Genomic DNA, 27767 nt, shown 5'->3' with positions numbered 1-27767 from the left:
TCTCATGCGGACTTCCCTCACGGAGCGTTACAAGGCCTCAACTCGCGTTTGGAAAGTCATTCAGAGCCCCTGAGAACAATCTGCACTGTCAAAACCTTTGGAAAGAGGGCCGTGAATAAAGCCAGCATCGGTGCTTCCGACAGGATGACGACAGACGAGCAGAGCCACGCGCGTGCCCTGCTCTGCTCAGCCTCTCTGTCGTGTCCGGCTCCTTGTGACCCCGTGGGCTGGAGCCCGCCAGGCTCCTCTGTCCATGGGGTTCTCCAGGCAAGAAGACTGCAGTGGGCTGCCATGACCTCCTCCAGGGGATCTTTCCAACCCAGGGACCAAACCTGGGTCTCCTGCACTTCAGGCAGATTCTTTACCACTGAGGCACCGGGAAAGCCCTGAGCAGAACCATTACCGAGCACAAGTGGGTTCTGCTGCCTTCCTCTTTTTCAGCACTATGAGGGCACCAGAAGTCTCCTCCCAGACCTGCAAGCCTATGTGTCCACTGAAAAAACACACCTGAAGCAGTGCCCTTCACCTTTTTACGGGTCCAAAAGAGGAACTTGTCAGAATGCAGATTCTGATCCCCTAGGTCTGGGTGGAGCTCTGAGATCCTGCATTTCTAACAAAGCTTCTCAGCAGGGTTAATGTTGTTGTTCGCAAGACCAGAAAGTGAAGAGCAGGAATCTAAAGGAAACTAATTCTTTTTTAATTCTAATCTAAAGGAAAGTAATTCTGTGTTGAAAGGAGTTTTATAACTAAGATTAATTCTCTAAATATATATTCAGCATCCATCTAAGGGAACCACAAAGAAACAATAGACTAGTAAGTTAGATTAAATGCTAAACACAACCTGAATTTAACACACAGGGATGCATTACTAACTCAGAAAGGTTTCACATTAATTAACCTAATAGGTAATTTTATTTAGCCATGGTTCACTGAAATATACCATTATGCAATTAAAGCTAGTGCAAGCTGATGCACAAGGTGGCCATTTATTTATCTTTTCTCTGCTGGAATATGTTATATAATTGCAAACTAAAACAAAAAGGTTTCTTTCCCTACGAGTTTAGCTTCTAAAAGATGAAAGATTTTTTGTAAAAAATAGTTTTTGCTTAAACTTGCAAGAAAATTTATGCCACATAACAAATGTGATCTTTTCATGTTGGCATTTGCAGTATTTGAAAAGTGAAAGATTAAAAAATTACAGCCCACGTGCCCTTGGTGACTACTGAAGGAACTGAATTGATTAAACTGTCCCTCATCATTTACTGCGGTTAGTGCTTCATTAGGTACAGATAGGCACAATACATCTTAGTCAAATACTTCTATGGACTACTTAGCTCTCAGGGAATGAAAACAAAACCAATCCAAACACTAGGCTGTGGATAAAAGCCCATCTCAGAGAACCTTCAGTTCAAAACAACCGACTTTTTCTATATGGGGAAACCATATAGATTTACTATATGGGGAAACCAAAAAGATTTACTTTTCAAACTAGGAAGCAAAATTTTATCTCTAAGAATGATACTTATAAAAATTAAATAAAAGCAAAGAATGAAGTGTGTGAAGTAAGGTAGTTCAATGAAGCCAAGGCCCAGGGTGGCCTGCTGCTGACCACAGAGGAGAGATCAGGCAATGGTCCAAACTGAAAGGGTCCACTGCAATAACACTGACCAGAAAGATCTAGAAGCCTGGCCACCTTGAAGTACCAACTGGCAACACTGTTCATGAAGTTATAATGAGGATATTTGCTCACACATTTTAATATGCATATTTCTATGTCAATAATATTTTAGTGTGTGTATTCTGGTACACATACATGCATTTTAGTGTATGTGGATGTGTGTACATACATACTTTTTATATATTTGTATATAAATATATGTAATATATGTATTAAATATAATATAGAGATGTATACTTAAAATACATACATACATATATATATTTTAAAATTGGAGTACAATCTCTTTACAATGTTGTGCTGGTTTCTGATGTACAATGAAGTGAGTCAGCTGTAAGTTTACGTATAAGCCTTCTCCCTTGAATCTTCCTCCCACCCCGCCTCCAGACCATCAAGGAGCACTGAGCTGACCCCCCATGCCATACGGCAGCGTCCCTCTAGCTTTCTATTTCACACATGGTCATGCACGCATGCCAATCCCACTCTCTCAATTCATCCCCCCTTCCCCTTCCTCAACCCCTGTCTCCACCTCTATGTCTGCCTCTCTGTTCCTGACCTGCAAATAGGTTTCATCTGTACCATTTTCTGAATACCATATCATGCATTAATATAAGATAGTTGTTTTTCTCTTTCTGACTTACTTCACTCTGTATGATGGTCTCTAGGTCCATCCGCATGTCTACAAATGACCCACTTTTGTTCCTTTCTATGGCTGAGTAATCACAAGGCTGTATTTTTGCTTTCTGGTCCAGTTACCTCAGCCAGAAATCCAGGGATCATCTAAAACCATTGCCCTTCCCTTATCACTCTCATTGAATCAAGTTCTCACCCCCTAACTATTTTTAAATATTCCTCCACTCTGGTTTCCACCCACTTTCCCCCTCTCTCCGTTTTTTCCCTTTTCTCTATCTGCTTCTTAAACTGTCCCTCCTCCCTACCCACAAACACCAGCGGCTTCACTTCTTGGTGGGGTATTTTTGTTCATGACCTGGCCAATGTGTCCTCAGCTCTACTTCTGTCAATGGCTTATTACACCATTTTTCCTTCTGATCTTGAAAGCATGGAAGGATCTTTGTCATCTTTATAAGCCCCAGGACCTAACTTGGTGCCTGACACAGAATAAGTGTTCAATAAATATCTTTCAAATAAACGAACTGATGAGTGAATTAAACAAACTATTCTGAGGAGGGAACAGAAGCAACTGAAATAGAGATAGGAATTTGATTTAGAACCAATATCACGATATAAAATTAAACAGAAAAAAATCAGTTCAGTTACACCAAAATATCTAAACCCAAATTTCATTTCTGTCACTCCAAAGGAATTCCAACCGTCTCCATGGAAACCTCTGGTTTGGCAGTACAATTTATTTGATTGCTAAAATTTAGGGACAGAGGGGCTTTAGAGAATTCTTAAGACAATGCTTTGATTTTTACATGCAAATAAACCGTATTGCATGTTTAAATGTCAACCCCAGAACCTGAAAATGTGACTCAGAGTCCTGGGTCAGTGAACATTAAGCCACACTGCCTTCCCCAATTAGAACATCTTTTTATGCGGTCGATCTGGTCAGATTAAAAAAGAAGAAACAGAGATGGCAAATTCGTTCTCAAGCCCGGTAACAAATGCTGAGAAGGATAAAGATAAAATGAAAAGGAAAGCCTCCAAAATTAAGGTCTGGGCAGAAAATAACAAGAAAACTACCCTTAAAAACTGAAGTCTATCACTGTTGATAGTGTACAGAAAATAAGATGGGGGTTCAAGAATACTTGAAAGTTGAAAACAGGAGTCCATAGACAAGGAAAACTCCAGAGATTAACTCTTAAAATAAGAGCCACAGGCTACACAGATAACTGGGAATATTCAGGCTAGTTATATCTAGAAACCAGTAACAATCAATACAAAAATGTAAATGAGAAAGGCCCTTACTGAGGACTACAATAGGGGGAAAAAATGTAAAACTCAACATATTGCATCGAATAGCTGAGAAATATTATTTCTTATACTATGGAACCATATAGGAAGACAGAGGTTCCATTTGATTAGTCATTTAAAATTCTACCACTGAAAGCACGTCTCCAAGGAATAACTGTAGACCAGGCAGGAAAAGAAAAAGCCAATTAATAAGCCTCACACATCTTTAATTTCTGTTTATATGACAGCTGAGGCAGAACAAGGAAGTCATAAGATTTCTCCCTCCAAATGTATTTATCATCCTGAATAATGTGGGGAATTAGGAAAAAATTATTTGTGGGCAATTATCTTAAAGATCAAAGCAAATGACACATTCAAGCAATCTTTTTAGAGAAACTATATCTAGCAAATCACAAGGACAAATCACTGCTGAAATCGTCATGTAAATTGCTCCCCTGAAAGAATTCTGAACTTCAATTTACAGAGTGTTAAGTTGATATATTTAGTTCTAGTTATCAAATGGATGGCACAGCTGGACTTGGACAGTCGATGGTTAAGAACACTGGAATGAGCACCACTTAGATATACAACTAGATGGATGATATTTGACAATGAAATGATTGATAATCATCTGCCATGACAACCATCTTAGATGATATATGGAAGACCCAAAGACAAAAACCTTCCCACTATAAATCCTCATTGTCTGATTTTTGGTGAAGTCTGCGGGCTTCTTGGAATATACTCAAGGACCACTTGGCCTGGAATGTGACTGCACAGATTAGACGCTGCATACAATGTGGATGGTGTCCCCTGGAGTGGCATCATGCTTAGTACCGGGGGTACTGCTTGAGGGCAGGGACCAGGTCTGTTTCACTCTTGAACCTCCGGACATTCTGTAAGGTTTTGTTAAATGAATGAATGACTAAAGATAATCATGCTGTGTAAGGGAGATCTTTATGGGAAGGGGGCTACTCTGGGGGGATTCTAGAAGCTCTTTTTCCCTCTGTGCCCCCACCAACCAGCTACTATGAACAGAACAACCAAGAATCTTCAGATTTGGGAGGCAGGGGTATAAAATGGGCACAAAACTAAAATAAAATTATGGATTGATATCATTAGGTAGCTAAAATTCTGAAACAGCTTCTAAATTAAACATGCCAGGATTAAATATGACAGACAAAAATGTATATAGTTGATATAACAAAGGTTTTCAATTTGTTGAGTCTACATTAGGCTATGAATATATTCTGTCTCCAAAAGCAAACATGGTGAAAGCTAGCTATCCAGGAAGAACCACTGAATTATCAATGAGAGAGAACAGAAACGGTCTGCCAAGCTCTGCAGACAAGGCAATTATATGAACGTCTCATTCTTAGAATTGTGCTGTCTCACATGGAAATACAGAGAAATATAAAATGCCGTAGCAAAAGATGAACAATCCACATGTGTATAGGAAAACAGGAAGCTACTCAGATTTGGTCCTCAGTAATGACTAAGTCCCTTAGACTGCATTTGTCCCTTAGACAGACTATACTTAAGACGGATGGTAGTTAAGTTTTATTTTATATTTTAATGGAATTTAAAGCAGGCTCTTTCTTGGCCACTGATAGTCTAGTTTAGTTAAGTTTGATTTTAATTCTTTTTCAATTATTGTACTATTTCTTCATTTCTCCAGTGATATCTTTGATTAATAAGAATCTAAGTACATTACATTTGAAGAGCAAAACTAAAAGAGAAACACAAATATTCAAGTTTATCAATTACATAATATAGTCTAAAACCAAGAAAGCTGCCAGTATATTTAAACTACATTAATTCATACAGCAGAATACCAGTAAATGAAAATGTGATTTCTAACTAAAGTACATGCTAGATAAAGTAGTGTGTTAATTCACAAATGTCATGACCACACGAAGTCCCCATTTTCGTCCTTCAATGAACAGTTCTGACACCTAAATCCCTTTTCCAACAATTAAGTTTATACAAGCTCCTAGCTTCTCTCCAATCACATTTCCATTCAATCATAATCTTTCTTGTGCATGTAAGTTAACAGCCGACCTTTTTACGCTTATTGGATTAGAAACTTTGTATCGACTGGAACACTTGCTGAGTTATTCTAGTTGTTTCTGCTTGTTTTAATAGTAAGCTCACGTTGGATTCACACATGCTGTTGATCCAAAGATCATACTTGTTGTAATCACTTCTCTCAATTCATGGAAAATTTTTATCTTTTAAAAAATTATCACTGCACTTTCTATTCCTTTCCATCATTAGCTTGTCAAAAAGTACATGGCTCTCTTTTCATGTTTGTTTTCCTAACAAAGCTGTGATGACTGCATTCACAGTTAAATGGCAAAGATTACAAATTCCTACCACCACACGAAGATGCTGGCAGCCAAGAGGCTCCTGCCTGCCTTGCGCTGTTTGACTGGCTCCGACTCATCAACACTTGAAACTCAAATCTGCACCCAAGAAAAACCACAATTCTCTACAGGATGAGGACCTGAGCAGTCAACTGTCCATAAATAAAGCTGTGGATATTAAATTAACAAGAGTAGGACAGTTGGTAAAATGTACACAAACCCTGCCGTCCTGCCCCCCCAAAGTGAATGAAGTATCAGTTAAAGAATAACATTTTAAACAAGGATAAAATAGATGCAAGAAATGAGACACAGGAGACGCAGGTTCACATTTTTGGGTCAGTAAGAATCCCTGGAGGAGGGCAGCGCAACCCACTCCAGTATTCTTGCCTGGAGAATCCCAAGGAGAGAGGAGCCTGGCAGTTACAGTCCATGGGGTCACAAACAGTTCGACACAATGGAAGTGACTGAGCACACGAAATAGATAAGGAGACACAAGAGGATGAGAGAATTTTTTTCAGCTGTGAACACAGGTGTGGCTATCTAGGTAGACCATAGGCAGTTATAACTCCCCAAGTGACAGAGTATTCATGTACAGCAATCTACAAAAGGCACAGGGCCTGGAGACTCAGCTCTAGAAAGTGGGGCGTGAATCCACCTCTGGAAATAAGGTGGAGGACTGAAGTGTGTACAGAGCAATCAACCCACATGCCTTCTCTGACCATCTCTCCCCCAGTCCACCAGCAAGACACCCGGTATTTATCATCTGGAGACATTAAATCCAAAAAGGCTCAAATTGAGGATAAGTGGTGAGAGCAGGGTGAGGCAGAGCTGGAAACAGGGAAATTAAGTAAAAAACATGTTTAATTGATCTGCGTACCTACTGGCACCAACAGAAAAAGCCACAGTCAAATCTCACTTTTGGAGACCTCGCTGGTGATTAAGTAATTAAGACTCTGCACTCCCAGTGTGGGGGGCACAGTCCTTGGTCAGGGGGCTAAGATCTCACTTGCCACACAGTGCAGCCAAAATAAATAGATTAAAATAAACAGCAAAGCTCATTATCAAGCAATTTCAGAATACCAGGGTTAGACAAAAGAATTTAATACTTTCCAGAGAGAAAGTATAATGAGGCACATAAATGATTGCAAATCTGAATGGAATCAGACTTTTCAGCAGCAAAACTAGAAGTTCTGAAGAAATTAAATAACACATTCAAAATTCTGAGGAGGGGGGAAACTCATTACGTTCTCATTCAAAGTATTATCAGTCATGTGTGGGAGCTGAATAAAGACATTCTGAGAAAATCAAGAATTTGAAAACTTGCATCTTTCATATATTCTTTCTTAGGAAACTAAAGGGGGAAGACAAGGAATCCAGGGAACAGAGAATCTAGGATCAGTGAAGGTCAGAAGGAAAATGAATGGAACCCAGGACAGACTCTAATGAATTTACTACTTACAGAGGTGTAAGAGAATGAAGAAGACATATTGACACAGAGAGGCTAGTAACAGCAGGAAGTCATTACCTGCCTTATAACGAAAAGCCATTATTGACCCTAGGATCAAAAAGGTCAGGTGTCATTGAAATCTACCGACAGCTACAGGGGCTTGCCCAGTGGCTCAGCGGGTAAAGAATCCACCTGCAACGCAGGAGACAGAGGAGACATGGGTTCGACTCCTCGGTTAGGAAGATCCCTTGGAGAAGGAAGTGGCAACCCACTCCAGCATTCCTGCCTGGGACACACCATGGTCAGTGGGGCCTGGTGGGCTACAGTCCAGGGGGTCAGAGAGAGTTGGACATGTCTGGGCATGAACATGATTCACAGCCAGAGCCATGGAAGACGTACTTGCTCACAGAAATTGCAGTTAGCCATTCCCAGAAATATGGTTTAAAGCAGGGAAGAAGTAAAGATGAATACCCAACCAACCCTCTCACATGCCCTTTGCCTGAACTCAGCTGGACACCAGTAGCAAAGGCAGCTTGGAGGCAGTATCCGTTAGTGGTCAGCCGTCCAAGACATAGGTCAGGGCAGAAGGAGGTACAGAGCAGATATGGCAGGAGACAGAAAATAACAAACTAAGGACCTGTAACAACAGCAGAGAGTGTAAACGGAAGTCTTAAAATGAGAGCTATTCAGCTGTACTAAGGCAAGAAATCATACAGCCAAGAGAGGAAGGTCTTGAGGAAAAGGGTGGGAAAGGGAGATGTCAAGACAACTAAATGGGACTGACAAATTTGCTGATGCGTTTGACCATCTGGAAAATATTTTTCATGTGTAACTGACACATCTTTTATGCCTATAAATAACAGCAGGGACAAAGACAACGAAACTAAAAAAAATCAGAGACAATTACAAAGTTCAAGAAGAGCAAAACATCGTACAAGAAAGGATACATAATCATGAATACTACATGACTTCACCATGAACAATATTTACATATTAACATTTCAAAATGTGATATAAATTCTGTATTGACACAATGAGATGACGGTGGAGTGAGGGAAGGTTGGTGGAAGAAAGTTAAATCTCTGTCTACTATACACCTACTTAGTAGACATGTCTAAAAGAGTAAATGAATGGGTAGCAATATAATTATTTAAGACATATGGAGACAGATCCTAAAAGAGTTGAAAGTAGTAGTCGCTTCTGAGAAACAGGATCAGAGGGTGAGCAGGAGTGGGGCTCATTGTTATCACGGCAACTATTAGTCACTGGCATAACTGATGAACTGAGGGCAGGGGGAGAAGGCAACAGAGGATGAGATGGCTGGATGGCATCACCAACTCAATGGACACGATCTGAGCAAATTCTGGGAGATAGTGAAGGACAGGGAAGCCTGGCAGGCTATAGTCCATGGGGTTGCAAAGAGTTGGACACGACTGAGCCACGGAACAGCAGCAACTAATGTAGATTTAATTATCAAAGTGTTCTGATTTGGAAACTGAAGAGAAGGGTAGTTAAGGAACTTCGTCAACTGTGTTCACACAATTAAGGAGAGGCAGAGTCAGAACCTAATTTGGGCTTTTAATGTGTTTTCTGCTATAACACGGCCTCCTTAAACAGCAAACCACTGCTAGTTGCCAGAAGCAGAGAATCAACTTGTAAATGAAAAAAAATGCACCACTTACAAAACATAAAAAGTACTAGTAAGCATTCAGTATTTTCCAAATGTTGAGCACTAACATATATTTACAACTTAAATGCATGGGTGCACACACAGACACACACACAGACATACACATACAGAGCATCCTGGGCCAAATTTCTCTCAAGTCTCTAGGCACAGGCAGTATCTTAATCTCGCTAAAACCAAACACAGCAGCTTCTAATTCTTTAATATATCCCATAGCACCTGTCCACAGCATACTTTAATAGACATGCAAAATATCCAGCTTGGCTGACACACCATTTTCAACATTTATGGAGTCGTATATTTCTTAAAGAAGTTCCCACTTACCCATCTCTTGCCATTCTCATCAACCAGTGAGGCAACTGAGTGTGCCAAGGGCAATCTTAATAACAGGAAAGTCAGTCATTGCAATCGGCTATTTAAGAGTCATCCAGTGACCATGTTAATGTACTGAGTTCTAATATAGTGAGTCCTCTGGTGCGTCTTGCATTTTATAGCGCTGTTTGAGCCTACGCTCCTGCTGCCAGAGTAGTGTATATTTTGGAATTTTATGTCAGATCTTCCGTTTTCCCAGTTGTTCTTTCAGTCAACCTAGCAGTGTGCACTTCCATTCGACTCTTTCCCTTTAGGTATCTCACACATGGCCTTAACACTTAATTTCCATCTGCTATACTGCTTTGTGAACTCAGAAATCAATAAAAAAACATCTGATGTAAGCAAAAAAAAAAAAAAAAAAAAGTCATCCAAACACCAGTTGTGGGCAACCAATTACTTGGCCAACTTTGGTGCAAATAGGGGAATTTTTATTTGTTTTTAAAATATTTAGTAGTGAAATATACATACAACGTCTCATTTTACATGTTATGATTCAGCTAACCCATTATATAAGGGACCAAATATATTCACTGAAAACACACATAGATTCTCTCTCTCACAGAAACGCACACTGATAAACAACGTGGGATGTAATAACCATAATCACGTAAACTTTTGAGAGGATAAGAGAACTGGTTCCCATCAGCATTTGAAAACCATCACTAAAGACAGCACTTTGGCAGCCACTCCATACTCACAACAATCTCATATGAGAGATCTGTACTTTTGGAGATTATCTGTCATAAAGCAACGGAACAGAACTTTGCAGCCAGCTTTCCTTGGGTGTGAAGCAAGCACTCACGTGCACTGTCTCTTCTGACCACTAGTATTTAGCAAATTACTGCTCCAGCGCCATGAGTAAGATGACCACAAGTCACAATTGCTGCCGCTGCTGCTAAGTCGCTTCAGTCGTGTCCGACTCTGTGCGACCCCATAGACGGCAGCCCACCAGGCTCCTCCGTCCCTGGGATTCTCCAGGCAAGAACACTGGAGTGGGTTGCCATTTCCTTCTCCAGTGCATGAAAGTGAGAAGTGAAAGTGAGGTTGCTCAGCTGTGCCGACTCTTTGCGACCCCATGGACCACAGCCTACGAGGCTCCTCCATCCATGGGATTGTCCAGGCAAGAGTGCTGGAGTGGGGTGCCATTGCCTTCTCGAAAGTCACAATTAAATCCCTGTTTTATACACGCTGTCCTGGCAGAATTATTATTAACTCTGAAAGGTATGCTGGTATGGACAACATCCTACTTCTCAAGAACTTCAATAGTAAAAGTGGCTCAGAAACCATGGTTGCCACCAGCAATGCAGCCTTCTCCTCCCTCCCGCCCCCAACACCCTCCTGACTACCTCTGTCTTCTGTTTCTGTGGCATTGCCCTGTCCATGGCAATACCAGTAAGTCATTTGGATCATGTATTATTTAAGCAGCTCTCAAGAGCTCTCAAAGAGATGTTACTTTGCACAGTGACTAATTTGAATCCTCCTTGGTCTTATGATCTGATTAATTAGAAAATGTGTAAATCATGTGGACAGTTAGATGCCTTTATGTAGCCTATGAAAAATTCTCATTTTTACTCAGCATTCTTTTTCAAATGGATACATTCATTTTAGCAGAAGTGGTAAATGAGTATTGGTTAGGAGTTGGGAAAATACTTGCCAGTATAGATATTGGTCCCATGAAACTGTATCCAATCCAATGAGTCAAGTCTTAAGTTTATTTGAAAAAACCTCCATTCTGCATAAAATTGAGAGGCAAGCCATCCACTTGGTTTGAAGCATGCAAAGGACCCAACATGACTCAGAGCATAACCTAAGTTCTCAAAGAGGTATTTTACTGACTTGTGTTTTGGAATCACTTTGTTAGTAAAATGAAAAAAACAGTTGCTTATAAATCATCTTAGGAGACTATGTAATATGTTTCAGGGAGAAAAGGTTTTGGAGTGGGTTAGCTCTGAGTTGAATGCTAACTCTATTTACTAAATATATGACTTTTATTATTCTATTTAGTCTCTCTGGGTTTTACTTTCTTTGACTTTATCATGGAACAGTAGGTAAGTAATTAAAATGTATAAGAGGTATAGAAGATCTTATTTACAAAGCAGAGACAGAAACACAGAGAGAACAAACATAAAGATACAAGGGGGAGGCGGGGTGGGGGATGAATTGGGAGATTGGGATTGACATATATACACTATTGATACTACGTATAAAATAGGTAACTAATGAAACCTGCTGGACAGCAGCAGGGAACTCTACTGGAGGCTCTGTCCGGACCTAAGTGGGAAGGAAATCCCAAAAAGAGGAAACACATACACATGTAGCTTATTCACTTTGCCATACAGTAGAAACCAACACAACATTGTCAAGCAACTATACTCTAGTAAATGTTTATAAAAAAAGAGTATTAGGACAAAATAAACACTGCAGATTTTTTTTTTTTAATGTATAAAGGAGCTTAGAATACTATTTGGGTCCAAGAAAAGTATCTCTTGTTATTATCTTTGTTATTATTAATGCTAAGACTCAATTATTATTATTACTACTACTCGCCAATTACTCAAGATATTACCTCACATGGAACACATTTCTTTTCTGGGTGGGCACTACAGTAGGATTCATTTATGATTCTTTCTCTTAAAACACTGGTCAGCAAACCTGAGTCCTTAGGAAACTTTATTACATAAATATCCTTTGTTCAGGAGAGATTCTTAAGGATGAGGGCAGAACTCTATATTGCCAATATGTATGATAATTAGGCTTCTTTAATAAAATGCAATGCTAAATGGCCTTATAATACTCAATAAATAGGCAATTTCTTCTCTGATATATGCAAAATCAATTTTGATGCAGACATTTTTCTATATATCAAGATCAGTACGGAAATTTTTTTTCTAACCACCCAGCTGCTACAATGTTAAATAAATTGATTTTAATCCTAAATCAGAGATGTAATAGAGAAAGGGTGATTTAATATGCAATCTCATTACATTTGACAGGCTTATTTATAAAGGACTCGCCCCACATTTTGACAAGCATAGTTAATATGTTAATTAGCTTTGAAAAAGATGATGAAAAGGAGAGACTGACATGCTGTTGGGGAGCATGGAATCGACACAAGGTGGTACCACTATATACTGTGGCCCCTCCCAAAAGCAACATGAGCTTGATGAGATATTTATTAGTTACAGATAATTTTGTCACCCTATGTTAAAAATTAATCCCTTAAAGCAATCCCAAGTGACCTATTGCTTTAGAAAACAAATGCCACTCTAAATATATTTATGAGCTTCTATAAAGCAATATGAAGCTTATTTAGAGCAATGACCTCGACAGCTAGAGCAGAACTCCTTGACAAGGGAGGGACTACACAGATAAGCTCACTGGCACATCTGCACTTCTCTTAATGGGGTTTTCAGTACTTGGTAAGCCTTTTTGGTTTAGAAGCTTAAAGATGATTTCCTATGCCTGGACTTAAACAAAGAATTATAAAATCCAAGAATTAAGGGAAGTTATACACCAGACAAAGTCCAATTTGATTCCTCTGTTTAAATCCTCCTTCATGGAGGCAGTCAAGGAAACAAAAACTACCTTTCCTGATGAGCTCTCAAACTGCCCAACTGATGTATATCTATACATCACCAACATGCTGGAGACCTAGAGTGGTAAATCCAACGGGGGAGCTCTGATTTCCATCACTCGCTGCCAATGTCAATGCATAAGTGTCTTCATTAATATTTTTATTGCCCGAAGCTATTTAAACAGAACACTGGAAACTGTAACACTGTGTAGGGATCGTTAGTTTTTAGTCACTACCCTACTGCCCCAGGATGGTAAATGAACTGTAAAACAGGCCTGAATCCACTGCCACCTGCCTCCCCACTGTTGTCTGTGGGTTAATATTTCCACTGCTCTGTGGTGCAGCTGAGCCAAGACTCAGCTACAGTCCCATTTCTAGATCTTTCAACACCCAGCATCAAGGTCACCAATGATGCAAAAGTCAGCACCCTCTGAACGTTTCTCTGACTGGAAAAATACATACATTTTACCTGGAAAACAACAAAACGGCTGTTACAAAAAGGCTTGGAATGAAATCAGATTCAGAATGAGAGGCATAGTACAGACATAAATCAGAAATGAACAGCCAGTAAGTGTGGGAAAGTGCTCCAACATAACACATTTATTTTTGTTTTTTTTGGCAAAGAATAATCTTGGCATGTAGACTAAAGGGCATTGGGGTCTACTATTCCATATCAGTTTTCCTCCCTTCCACTTAAATTACAATCTTCTTCTTAGGATTCGTTATGTCTCTGTTTAAAGAAAATTGGCAGAAAGCAACCAAACCTTCTTCCTTAAAAGGATGGATAACAACAGGCATACACATGTGAAAGAAAGGCTGGGGCTGGGGGCATTGGAAAGACACAGCCTGGACATCAAACACTACACCAGAAACAGACATATTAGCAAGTCATAATCCATGTAGTTCTTTGCTCTTTACAGAGCACTTTCAAAGCTTTGGGAAAAATTAGCCACTAGTGTGGAAAAAAATAGCTTCTCCCCATTCTAAGGGTAGAGCCTGAAGTGCCCTGCCAAGCAACTAAGACAAGACTGGCTCCAAGTCACAAATGTTTCCAAACTATGTTCTGTTAGCAGAGTCCTTGACTGACCTCACTGAAAGACAATCTAGAATTTCTATTCTCAAAAAATGGAGAAAAACACTCCCTAACTCAAGAATATTAAGTAATGATTATTTGCATAGCCAACTTGCAACTATAAAGGCAGGAAGGAGGAAGGGAATGAGACAGTAACTGATATTCAGATGGATGCATTCATTGACCTTTACTTCCAATCTTTTCCTTCCTTAAAGCTAATGACCAAAATAGCTGTTTTGTTCAAGCCCCTGCTTAGGTTTGGGGGAAAAACAAACAAACAAACATCTAATTGTGTAAACAACTGTCAAAAAAAACAAAAAAAAGCCAGGAAGTTTGATGTAAAAAATGGATTAGCTCGGCTCCTTAATGATAAGACGGTCATCTTTATTCTCAGTGTTTTAGAGTTTGCATTTACAATGGTATTAGATTTATTATAAGGCATTACAAAATCTATGGCAATAGATCTTAGGCTGTTTGGTGACCCAGATTCTTTTATAGCTCTATTGAAAGCTACATCTCATAAAAATAAATATACCCATGTGTACACGAAATGTTGCATAGATTTTCAGTGGCTTCACAGATCCCCAAATCCCATGTCTAAGGGAGTTGCTGGAATCTAAATTAAGTAAACCTATACTGTTTGCCTTACATCACAAGAAACTTCATTGTTTTCTCCCCATAAAGTGTTTGGATCAGAAACATCAGGGAAGACAGCCAGGCCATATCACAGCCTAATTAACTAAAAGCTGAGATTGCCAAGGGTAGAGCGGTGAAGTAACTACATGGCAACAAGATAAATGACACATGCTGCAGCTTTATTGAGGTCATAAACATTATGTGAACATGCAGCTGAATTCTCTATGTGGGGCATCATCATTCATGGAAGAGGATTCCTGCTATTAAAACACTATGTGCTATATGAACTGTTTTACTTTAAACACAACTATGAGTCTAGAAAAGGAATTTTTCTATTTATAAATAACATTTTTAACATTCACTATTAAGCCTTCCCTGGTAGCTAAAAAGAAGATGATTTCCTTATTTGAACTAGATCATACTAGACTGGAAACTCATTAAAGTTCATTATTAATAATAATCATACATTAAATCTCACTGGTCTTTGGGCCTCCTCTAACAGATTTTTAAGTTATGCTAAACCATTGTGCAGAACTGTGACTCTACTGGAATTAAACTTACTCTGACGTTTTTAAAAAAGTGATTGTTCTATTTCATCTTGAATAATTGGCACCAGCAGTTTTCACGGTTATACTACACCAAATTTAGTACCTTATAGCAAAATGTTCAGACCATTTATCTGAATATTGCTGTGAATTTAAACATGCTTCTACTACTTCCAACTCATACTGCTGTTTGGAGATATATACTCCCTTGTTATAAAACAAAGTCACAAATTAAGACCGTAAGGGAGAAAATCACTGAACTGACAGCTAGAAAAATGTCTCTGCCCTTGTCCATCAAGAACCATTACCAGACACCATCTGTAAGAGAGCCCCTGATTAGGGAACATTCCCAATTATGTTTTCAGAAACTCCAATGGTATTGCCACACACAGGCAAACGCTCCAGTACCATTAATCTTCATTCAGCCTGTTAGGATGTTTGTCTAGGCTCGACCCAGACCAAGCGCTACGGATAAATTAGCCAGAGCAAAGCTCCATTTCTCACCACATGTCAAGGCAGGTGGAATATTCTGTCGAGCCCAAGAGGACATCTGGAGGTCTGTACCACAGGGTAACCACTTCATTGGAGTATGTGTGGCTAGGGACGGATTTTGCTCTTGCAAGACCTGTGGGTTACAGGGAACATAAAGAAGTTTAATAGACATTAATGGTCAAAGTAATTTAAATTTGGATGTTCACAGTTTTAAAAGGTCAAACGTGATATTATAATACAGAGTCACAAATGCAATGTCAAAGTTACACAAAAGGTTGGGGAAAGCATATTTTGGTCTACCTGTTTCAAATACATTCTAATAACCAATAAATCCTTTATATTTCCTAATAAAGCACTAAGAACCTAAAAAAAAAAACCCCAAAAGAGTAAACAAATGATTCATAAACTATTAGATATTATACAGAAGCTTAGAAATCTCCTGGCTTTCCAAAGATGGTTTTGTGGTACTTTGCTTCTGACAGTTAAAAATAAGTATTATAAGAAAAAGTTCCAAGACTGAGTAACTTTGAGAAAAGATGGTTTAAAAAGTAAAACAGGTCTGTATACTCTGAGACCTCTCAGTGCCCTTAATTTTTTCTAACATGTATTATGAATCCGAAAGAAGAGAATATGACTCCTTTCTCAAAAGTTTTTTCCAAAATTTCTTTTGGTTTCAGTGTTCTATCAAACACTAAGAAATGCTTATTCAGGAGTGTCATTTGAAACACATAAATAAATAATTATAAAAGAATAGTTACTAAATCTGGTACACAGAGATGAGATATCATGTAATAAAATGAAAGTTTTCTAAGAAATTGTGAAAGTGGTCAAAATAATATATCAAGTGATAAATTATGCAGTTTGACCTCACAGTCATAAATATTTAGGCACTGGAAAAAGACTGTTAAAAAATATATTTCAATATCTTCAATGGTTAGTTCTGAATATAGAAATATTTAGTTTTTAAAATTTAATACATTTTCTGAATTTTTCCCAAGTTTTATACAATGAATATATAATTCCTTTATAAATCACAAATTACAGATATTATTTTTAGGAAAAAAAAAACTGTATGATAGCTCTCTATCTGTGTATGTTCTTTAGTGATGAGAGTAAAGTTTTATCTATCACTGTGATGCTCTAAGCAAATAAACATTTTTACAGTGAACCTACCTACCATAATATATTCATTTTAATGTTTTGATTATTTAAGTTTTTATGTAATACTTAGGGACATTACCTTTTTTGTTTATTAAACACTTTTCAATGGCATTTCCTTTATTGTATTATATGTAAATATTAAAATTAACAGGGTAGCTGGTAAGATGAAGAATTTCTAATTAGTTCAATTTGGTTACAATAATTCAATTTTCCCTACCATACAGTTTTTATAACAACACAATGGCATATTATAAATTGACTAGTGTTGTAAGTGTCCCATATTAAAGGGTACAGATCTGACACACTCAAACATACATACACATATATGGTCTCTAACTTTCCTGCACATGAATGGAATGACTACCTCTGAAAATAGACTTCCATAATAACCTTCTCTCCTTTTTTCTGCAAGGTGTTATCCTACCTCAAAGCAGGCAAAACTGAACAACAGACAAAACAATCAGGGCGTTAAAGTGTTTCCAGGGTTTCATAATACCATCAAAGGGTTTCCTTCCTCAAATGAGCATGCTTCTATACAGACCAAGGAGCCAAGCCTAAGTCCCAAAATCAGTTCTGACTTGCTCCATATGCTGTTGTCAAGGCAAATGGGATGCCAAAAATATTCAGGCTGGGTTTTCTTGGTTTTGCCAAGGCCCTGTTGACAGAAAGCTAGGCCAGAGGGATAGGAGCATTTAAAAATCAGAGATTTTCTTTGACAGTTCAGACCACACTGGTTATAGAAAACTGTGATATTCCCAGTTTTAAAGAGAGAACCAGACCTCAAAATAAGATAGTAGTATAAATCTAAATAATGATGTATGACTCCAAGTCAATTATGCTCACTCTGGATATAAGTTTGTAAAACTTATTAAATAGTTCTGAAAAAACAGAAACATAAAAAGCTCTTTGTCTACATGTATTTTTCTCCATCTCAAGTTTAGGTCAACTGTGTGATTGCTTAGTCACTTAGTCATATCTGACTCTTTGTGACCCCACAGACTGTAGCCCGCCAGACTCCTCTGTCCATGGGATTCTCCAGGCAAGAATACTGGAGTCGGTTGCCATGCCCTCCTCCAGGGGATCTTCCCAACCCAGGGATCAAACCCATGTCTCCTGCATTGGCAGGCAGATTCTTTATCTTCTGAGCCACCAGGGAAGCCCCAAGTTTAGGTCAAGGACTGCCCAAACTCCATTCACATGGGTCATATAACTTCCCAAATCATCAGGGAAAGTCAGTTTTCCATATTCTAACTCTTCAATGCGTTAAGACAGTTTCTCAAAATGGTTTGCCTGTAAATGTGTTATATTGAATAATGTTATGATATTTTTAAGATACACTCTCCTGCATCACTTGAGAAAAACTCACATCTCACTATATCATAGAGTCAATTAAAACATATTCTTGGAGCAAATGTCTTGTATATTGTTAAACCAAAGTTTTTCACCCTAAAAATATTTCTGTTCAGTTAAAGAGATAAATAAATCCCCGAACTTTTCAGAGAGGGAGCAAATTATTAAATCAATGATTCAAAAGAAAAAAAAAAGCACAGAAATACACAACCACATTTTGAATGTGATTGTGTATCTTGAAGCAGAAATACACAACCACATTTTTAAATAAATATTTTTAGTAAAGATACTCCTATGTATTTATATAGTTCATGTATCAAAACAGGCTTACTCATGCAAAATTTATTAAACTGTATCCTCCAGCTGAAGGAAATCTGTAGGATAGGATTAATTAGCACAGCATGTGTGAAAGCTTGCTTTCTCTGTTCCTTGTCAGTTGCTATGGTTACCCTACAGGAGGAGAGCTACATTACCTTCTAAAAAGGATGAAGTTCAGGGGTTACTATCAAAACTTCTTATATTAATGTTTAGTCTGAATTAAAAGTCAAAAAAGCAAAGTGAAATGCTAACTAGATGAGTATAGGTTATTTATACGCTGCTGCTTTGGCTGAGCGTGTGTATATGAAAGGGGGCATGTTCCTTTGGGCACCTAAATTGGCTTGCATAACCATTTAAAAGTATCCAACGAAAAGAGGTTACCACGTCTAACTAAGGAAAGATCCCTAAAGAGCAGAGTTAAAAATCTTAATATTCAAGTCCTGTTGCCAATTATTCAGATTTGGGCAACCTTAATTTGAGTTAGCGTAGCAGAATCTTAGATTTCCAGAAGAGTTAAGAAGCTTTATAGGTAAGTTCTTTCCCAAGGAAAGAATTCCTCTTCATATCTCTGTAAGACGGTCTAATTTCTGCTGCCATTCTGAGTATGGTTCTACCCTCTGGCAGGGACACAAAGTAAGTCACGTGACAGTTCTTCCAACATTTGCCTTAAGCGGACTAACCCTTTGGCGTCAACCAGTGGAGGTTCTTCAGACCTTATCTTAAAAGTCCTCTCAGCTGCAATGGATACAATTGACTACTCCCACTCTTTTATTTTGTTATCTCACTTTATTATTATATGTAACATAAGATGAAATGTATAATAATATGAAAATACAATTATGTGATATGTAATATAATGCAATAATAGTCTAGAAGATGTCTCAGCGGGTAAAGAATCTGCCTGCAATGCAGAAGACAGGAGACATGGATTTGATCCCTGGGTCAGGAAGATCCCCTGGAGGAGGAAATGGCAACCTGCTCTAGTATTCTTGCCTGGAGAATCCCATGGACAGAGGAGCCTGGTGGGCTACAGTCTATATGGAGATGCAAACAGTCAGACAAGACTGAGCGACTAAGCATGCAAACATGAAATATAATACAATACATATCTGCCACATGGCAAGTTATTATTTTTTGTAACTTTTTATTTTGTATTGGGGTATATAGCTGATTGGATTTCCCAGGTGGTGCTAGTGGTAAAGAACCCACCTTCCAATGCAGGTGTAAGAGAATTAAGAGAAGTGGGTTCAATCCCTGGGTTGGGAAGATCCCCTGGAGGAGGGCATGGCAACCCACCCCAGTTTTCTTGCCTGGAGAATCCCTTGGACAGAGGAGCCTGGCAGGCTACAGTCCACCGGGTCAAAAAGAGTCAGACATGACGGAAGGGACTTAGCATGAACGCATGCATGCACACAGCTGATTAACAATGTTGTACCAGTTTCAGACAGCAAAGGGACTCGGCCATGTATATACATGTATCAATTCTCCCCCACACTTCCCTCCTAATCTTTTACATTTATTCCTGTGACTTCTCAGTTATGGAGGAGATAATAGGAGTGATTTGGCCAGCTTCTGGAACTTCCTCTATCTGCTCCACAACTGATGGACTTGTCTACAGCTACCTATTTAAACCAATGCTTTCTAAATGCGTACACTCTGTGGATAACTGTGGCTAATGCCAAGTTTTAACTCTCATCCTTAGGAGATTTCTCTTAAGATTTTATCTCTAGCTCATACTTCTCTGTGGGCTTCAGATATGGCTTTACCCAATTCCACACCAGTATCGCTCAGTCATGTCCAACTCTTTGCAATCCCACGGACTATAGCCTGCCAGGCTCCTCTGTCCATGGAATTCTTTAGGCAAGAACACTGGAGTCGGTTGCCATTTCCTTCTCCAAGTACAGGCATGGGGATGTACTACAGGCACTAAACTGGACACCAACCACAAGTCTCTACAGCAAACTGTATCATTAATACAGGCAATGTGCTATGAACCCACGGTCAAACGGCAATTTACTAGTAAACAGTTTTAAGAACCCCAAGCAGTAAAAGTTCTTTCATTAATAGCTGCACACTCATGTCCAATAGATTTCTATTCCATGCACATCTAATTATTCTTTCAAATCCTGATGCATCCTTTTTACAGGTGGTAACCCTGCTTGGAGACTTAAGTTCTCCCTCTGACTCCATGGAGAAAGTGGCTAAACCAAGAACTGGGCTTCAAGAATGCTCACTTCCATGTTTTTGCTTTGAGTAAGGATTTGTGAAAGAACTGGCAACATTGACTTGTTTCTTTCAAACTAAGTGGAATGATGGCAAAAGCTGGACGGACTTGTGAAAGCCAACTAAAATACAATATAAAGGAATATCTTTCACCACTTTAGTCTTTCCAGAGGATGTGCCACCGTTCAGGGCTTCTTGGTGGTTTTGCGTTCATATTAGGTCAATTCCCACAGGGCTCTCTCACCATACCTCATTCCCCAAACTGAACGATCAGAAAAAGAATGTTCTGCTCTTAATCACAACGTGATATTTCTAAGAGACAGGCTCCTTTCTTCAATACTTGATTCGAAACAGACATGACATACTTGGGTAACATTTTACCATCAAGCTGTCAGGCTGAAAAGGAAAAGACTTTCTCTATTCTGTCAGCTAATCCATGGAGTAAGGGCAGAAGAAGATTTTTATATTTCTTTCCCTTTGCACAGTCCTGGGGCCTGGCCAGGAACTTTTTTCTAACTTTGGTTGCGCTGGGTCTTTGCTGCTGCGTGTGGACTTTCCCTAGCTGCAGTGCGCGGGTTTCTCACTGCCGTAGCTTCTCCTGTTACAGATCAAGGACTATAGTCATTCGGGCTTCAGTACTGTGGTGCACGGGCTTAGTTGTTCTGCGGCATGTGGGATCTCCCCGGACCTGGGGTTGAACCCATGTCCCCTGCATTGGCAGGCAGATTCTTAACCACTGGGCTACCGTGGAAGTCCAGGAATTTCTTTTTAAATAGGCATTTTTAATGGCATTCTCTCCCTCTCAGAGGATTTACATTAAGTATCTGATGATGGGTTAAATTAATTTGTAAAGCTCATTATTGACACTCTTAGAGTGTATCAATAAACAACTATCAAGCAAAGCAAAAGAGAAAAGTACTTTCTTCTAGGGATGTTCAGAGTTTTGGCTTTGACCTTTGGTCTCTGCCCTTGATTGCTTTTCCTGGAGGATCTGGTTTACTCCTATGTGTTGAGTTACTACCTATCTGCTGAAGATCCCAAATATGCATCTCTACTATCAATCTTCCCCCAAAACTTCAGATTTCTATATAAAAATAACAATTTAGATCCTCCATATGTATGTTTATTTTTATTGTTCCCAATCCCTCAACCAGTACTATCACCTCCAGTGTTCTGTAACTGACCACAAATGTCACTATCCATCCATTCACCAAAGCCGGCAGTCTTCTTTCATGATAGGCTCCTTTCACTTACAAAATTACAAAATTCAATGGAAGATCCCCCTTGTGGCACAGTGGGCAAGGGGACACAGGTTCGATTCCCGGTCCAGGAAGATCCCACATGCTGCGGAGCAATGAAGCAACTGAAGACAAATACTGAGCCTGGATGCTGGAGCTCCCAAGACGCAACCACCAAGCCCACAAGCTGAAACTCCTGCGCCTGAGTGCCCCAAGGCCTGACCCACGCACCCCCGAGCCTGTGCCCCGAAGCAAGGGGGGCCGGCACAGTGAGAAGTCCGTGCACAGCAACCCCGCGTGCCAAGGCTAGAGAGAGCCTGTGCAAAGCAACGAAGACCCAGAGCAGTCAAAGTAAACAAACAAATAAAAGCTTCTAAAAATTCTATGGATTTTACATCACAATCTCTCTCTTTTCTTCCTTCTCCTCAGATTATCATCATCTCTTGCAGGAATGTAATAGCAGCCTCAGGTTCATCAATGGCAGTTACCAATTTTGAAATATATCCTGGACAATACATGATCTACATGCATTGAGATTAATTTTATTGAAAATTAAAACTTACTTGTAACAATCTTCAATGTGAATAATAAAAGACTTACATGCCCAATCGCCCCCTATAAGCACCCTCCAGTCCTCCAGCCTCATATCTGCCATAACAGGAGGCAGGAAATGGGAGCATTTTGGGGACAGGCTTATTTTTTTTAATACCTTTAGTATCACATGTTGTTTCTTAAGGTAGAAAAAAGTTTTGAGATAACAATTATAATCTCCTTTTCTTTCCTTTAAATGAAACATCTTTGTTTTTGTTTCTGTCCAGACTTCTACCTTAACAGAAGGTACTCTTCACAGGATACCAAAATCCCTTTAAAATGTTATGACTGGCATTTGTCGGAGGCTTTCAACTGAGTAAGAGTAATCTCTGAAAACAAACTCTAATTAAAATGAAATTAAGCCCACAAGACATTAACACATTTGCCCAGGTTGGATGCATGAGACAAGTGCTCGGGCCTGGTGCACTGGGAAGACTCAGAGGGATCAGGTAGAGAGGGAGGTGGGAGGGGGGATCGGGATGGGGAATACACGTTAAAAAAAAAAAAAAAAGATATTAACACATTTTAAGGCAATATTTTATTTTGCTATTATTTAATTATCTTTGAATTCTTTAAGTTAATAAGTTATGCCTAGCTTCTGTCTATCCACAAGGGCACATTTTTTTTATCTTTCATTTGAAATAACAGGAAGGATCGTAATATTTTAAAAAGGACATTCTAAGTAAGAAAGGAGCATTTCAAATACTGAAATTTTATTTACATGAAGATTTTATTTTCTATTTTGCATACATTCCTCTGGGAATACTGCTTTACATGAAACTAATAGTGGTGGAGGTAAGACCAATTAGTCAGAGTTTTCGACTCCCATGTAGTAAACATGCTTTTGCTACCAGAGTAGTACTCTGCATTTTGGAAGACTTGCGATAAGAAAAAACTAAAGACCTGATAGTGGTTCTGACACTAGCCAGCTAGTTGTGTGCCCTTAAGTCACTTAAGCTCTCTCGCTTTATGTTATGTATAAAATAAAGGGGCCGAAATCAGAGTCAGCCAGCTGTAGTCTACAAGCAGGTTACCTGTCTATGTAAACAAATTTTGCTAGAACACAATTATAGCTGTTCCTTCACATACTGTCTATGGCTTTTTTGCACTCAACAGCAAAACTGAGTTATATAACCTATAAGGGCTTCCCAGGTGGCGCTAGCGGTAAAGAACCCATCTACCAATGCAGGAGACATAAGAGAGGTGGGTTTGATCCCTGGGTGGGGAGGATCACTTGGAGAAGTGCATGGCAACCCACTCCCGTATTCTTGCCTGGAGAATCTCATGGACAGAGGAGCCTGGTGGGCTACAGTTCACGGGGACACAGAGAGTCAGACACGACTTGAGCGACTTAGCACACAGCATAACCTGTAAAGTTACAAAATCTAGTAATCTGGTCCTTTGAGAAAAAGTTTGCTGACCTATAGGTCAGGCTAAGGAAAACCTTTAAAGTCCATACAGGTACTAAAACTCAGGGAGTCTAAGAAAATATGACTAAGAATTTTGTTCACTAGGTGTATGAAGATCATATATGCTCAAGTTCTTAAAAAGCTCTTTTAAGTCAATAATTCCACCTCACTGATCCCACATCACATCTGCATTAGCAGAAAATGCAAAACCATTTTCAAGAGAGTATATGTGAATATATCATCATTTTCACAGTTCATTGATTTACATTTCATTTTCTAGTTTCTGCTTCTCAGTTAATGAAACTCTCAGTTATTATTCCAAGGTTAGATGACAACACAATATAGAAAATGAATTTTATAACTTTGACTAAATTGGCAATTTTGATAAATTTCCATATCCATGCTGATTTGTTTCCAGTTTTTAAAAATTAAAGGCAAAACATACTAAATTTATCATAAGAATCTAAGTATTAATTCAAGCTGTAATACTCAGAACTTTCAGACCATTTGTTTATAAATATATTTATATAACAAAAATATTATGAGTGCACTTATATGTTTTAAAGAGATTATTTATTGAATAATTGTAACTATAATTAAATTTTATATATAAGAAGATTTTATTTTCTATTTTGCATAGAAGATAAAAACAATATATTCCTATATTGTTGGAATAATTACACTGCTATGCCAAATGCATGCTTTGTGCTTAATATTAAAGAAGCCAATGTATAAAGATGAAATTATCATATATACATAATATTCAAAATAACCTATGTTCATTAATTTTTTTCACTTTGAAGAAAGATAATAAATGAGAGTGAGTGTTCCTTTTGGAGATTTATGCAAAAGTTATTTCCATTTCCTTCCTAAACCACCTAGAATTTTGTTAAAATAGGGGAAGGACAATATTCTAGTCTTATTATAGATAATATAAACATACAAGATCAGTGGATATACTACTGCTTATAATACAGAGGCAAACCTGATGAGAAATTCTTGAGCAGTTACAATCTGCTGGGTATTCTAAGAGTTTTGAATGTGTGATATTTAATCATTAAAATAACCTAGAAAGTAATGTAATTGTGCGCGAAGTCACTGTGTCAGACTCTGCGACCCCACAGACTGTAGCCCATCAGGCTCCTCCATCCATGGGATTCTGCAGGCAAGGATCCTGGAGCGGGCTGCCATGCCCTCCTCCAGGGGATCTTCCCGACCCAGGGATCAGACCTGGTCTCCCGTGTCTCCTGCATTTGCAGGTGAGTTCTTTATCACGAGCGCCACCTGGGAAGCCCTAATGTAACTGTTGGCATCACAGTTAAACACAAAGGAAACGAATTTACCCCTGGCCACACGGTGATAAGTGGCTGTGCTAGGACTGGATGCAGGCAGAGTGACTGCCTCCTCGGAAAGACTGGGAACCCAGGAGCTTCCTTGTGCCCGAGCTCAGATGGGCAGGGGCACAGCCTGAGTGGGCAGAGCCCCAGACGGTGACAAGTCAGTCTTGGGACAGAGGGAGAGGGGTGGGTGAGGACAGGGAGGCAGGGGACACCGGGAAGAGAGGTGAGGGAAAACACAGCTGGTTCTACTGAAAGGAGGCTCCAAAAACGCAAGTAAACGCAACAGAAAATGACAGACGTTGTCTAGAGAGCCTCAGAGCAGTCAGACAAGCCCTCGAGGCGAAGAGACATTTGATCAAGAGAAACAGCTCAGGAAGTTCAAGTTGGGCTCTGACTGCAGAAAGGAGAACAATTATTATCAGCTGCTTTGTTGGTCTTTTAAAATGGAAACTGGCAGAAAACAGTAGCCCCAGAAATGGAGTAGTTAGCCAGAAGCCTGTGGTAACTTGGAGAGTAACAGCTAGAAATTCAATTTTGCGGGGGCAGGGGCATTATTTATCTTACAGAAATTCAAGGCCCACGTTTTCCTTCAGAAACCTCAAACTTGAGTGCAGGTAAGTTAATCTGAAGAATATGTAGTAGTAACACCTAAACAAAAAGCTCTTCTGGGGTGTCCTTACTGAAGTGAATTTTTAAAATATTCCATGTGATGAAAGTAGGCCACTACACTCAAACTTGAACTAAGAGATTTTTCTGTTTTTATTAGGGTAAATGTCCAACTAAATGAGTTCAAATTAATGAGGTAATCACCAAGCCAGTGCCAAGGGGGCAGGGGAGTGGTTTGGGCTACACTAGGTCGTTATGAAACATCTAAAATGTTATGGTTATTGCTCGATTTTTATGAAATATTTTCTCCCACTCTTAGCTTTTTTCTTTTCTCTTTCCCTACTATTTGAACAGACATGAAGTTATATTTTGGGGTCTCAACACTGTATATTTTGGGGTCTCAACACTACAGGATTTCAGACATTATCATTAGAAGAAAATGTTTATGAAAACACATGAACATTATTTTGATGATTTTTAACTTTACTTGGATGATCTCAAAACATGTTTTATGACACCCAGTGACAATCCTGATTGTCCTGGTACCAGAATTGGGCATTACTAATACAGAAATAAACTTTAAATCTCCAATAGGAGGTAGACTGAGCATTCGGGGAATATTTTAAAGATACATTAATTGCATGAAAGAAACATATATCAAAAATAAAAAATAAAAAAAGAAACATATATCACAACCATTGTGGAGACGGGTCATACAGCTTTTATGCTGGAAAGAATCTAAGACCGCTATTCTCTACATCACTTCTTTTCTTTTCTTTTTTTTTAAGTGTTTATTTATTTGACTCCACCGGGTCTTAACTGCAGCACACAGGATCTTCAGTTGTGGCGTGTGGGATCTAATTCCTGGATGAGGGATTGAACCCAGGCCCCTTGCATTTGGGGGGTGAGGCAGAGTCTTAGCCACTGGACCACTAGGGAAGGCCCTATATTATCATTTCTCATTAGAAGGAAGTTGAGACCTACAGTTCTATCCAATCTGCCTCCACTGTTTCAAATCCTGTCCCCTCTTTCTGTCTTTATGGCACTAGCATTTCAGGCCCTCAAACTTATTCTTCTGGGTCTTGAATCTTGGAAAGAGCTCCTCACTGGTTTCCCAGCTACCAGGTTGGCCGTTCCGAGTCCTCTGCCATAATCTGAGGAAGAGACAGTTCCCTGTAACGTGTGAAAGCTTCCCCTGTGAGCTCAGCTGGGGCCACCATTCACAAGCTGTGTGATTCGGTGCAAGTGATTAACTGAGCTGACTTGTAGCTGCTTCACATATGAGACACACGTGGTAACCCTGCTGGATATTCTCTGCCTCTCCAGATGCATTCTTGACTCCTCCTCCTTCCTGATCTCTGCTCCCCAGAGGGTGGCCTTAATGGGCCTGTAATTACAGAGTCTTATGTCCCCTGGCCTCAAGCTGGGTTTGGCCAGGGGGAGGCAAAGGGATCAAAAATCGCAGAGAAGGAAAAAAAGCGAGGTTGGTGTATTTTTTTCCCCTTGGCTCCTTCCCAGCTAGACAGGAAATGGCCGTGGCTAAGTCCTCTTTTGGAAGGCTATACTCTTGTTCAGTCGGTTCTAGAACGTATTTCTCTCTCAATCCTGCAGGGCTGAGTGGTAAAGGCTTTCCACCATGGCTGGCCTAGAGAGAGCACACCTCTTTAGCCCTGTGCAGTTTCATAAATAGTTCCTTCATCCGCCCTCCTCAATCACCCGTGGGAGTCGCCCTTTGTTTTCTTGTAGGA

At 39.3% G+C, this 27767-nt stretch overlaps 1 protein-coding gene across 5 annotated transcripts in view; it reads right to left on the bottom strand.

The window, feature by feature from the left end:
- CDK14 (cyclin dependent kinase 14) overlaps window positions 1-27767 on the bottom strand; it is a 738271-nt gene that overhangs the window by 261590 nt on the left and 448914 nt on the right. For all 5 annotated transcript variants that reach the window (XM_061164852.1, XM_061164854.1, XM_061164850.1 and 2 more), the window contains one exon: window positions 15796-15916. In XM_061164852.1, coding sequence (XP_061020835.1) covers window positions 15796-15916 — 121 coding nt within the window. The remainder of the gene's footprint in view (window positions 1-15795; window positions 15917-27767) is intronic.

Source organism: Dama dama, chromosome 18, assembly GCF_033118175.1.
Source record: "Dama dama isolate Ldn47 chromosome 18, ASM3311817v1, whole genome shotgun sequence".
Lineage (NCBI taxonomy): Eukaryota > Metazoa > Chordata > Mammalia > Artiodactyla > Cervidae > Dama > Dama dama.
This window is presented reverse-complemented; position numbering and strand designations above follow the sequence as displayed.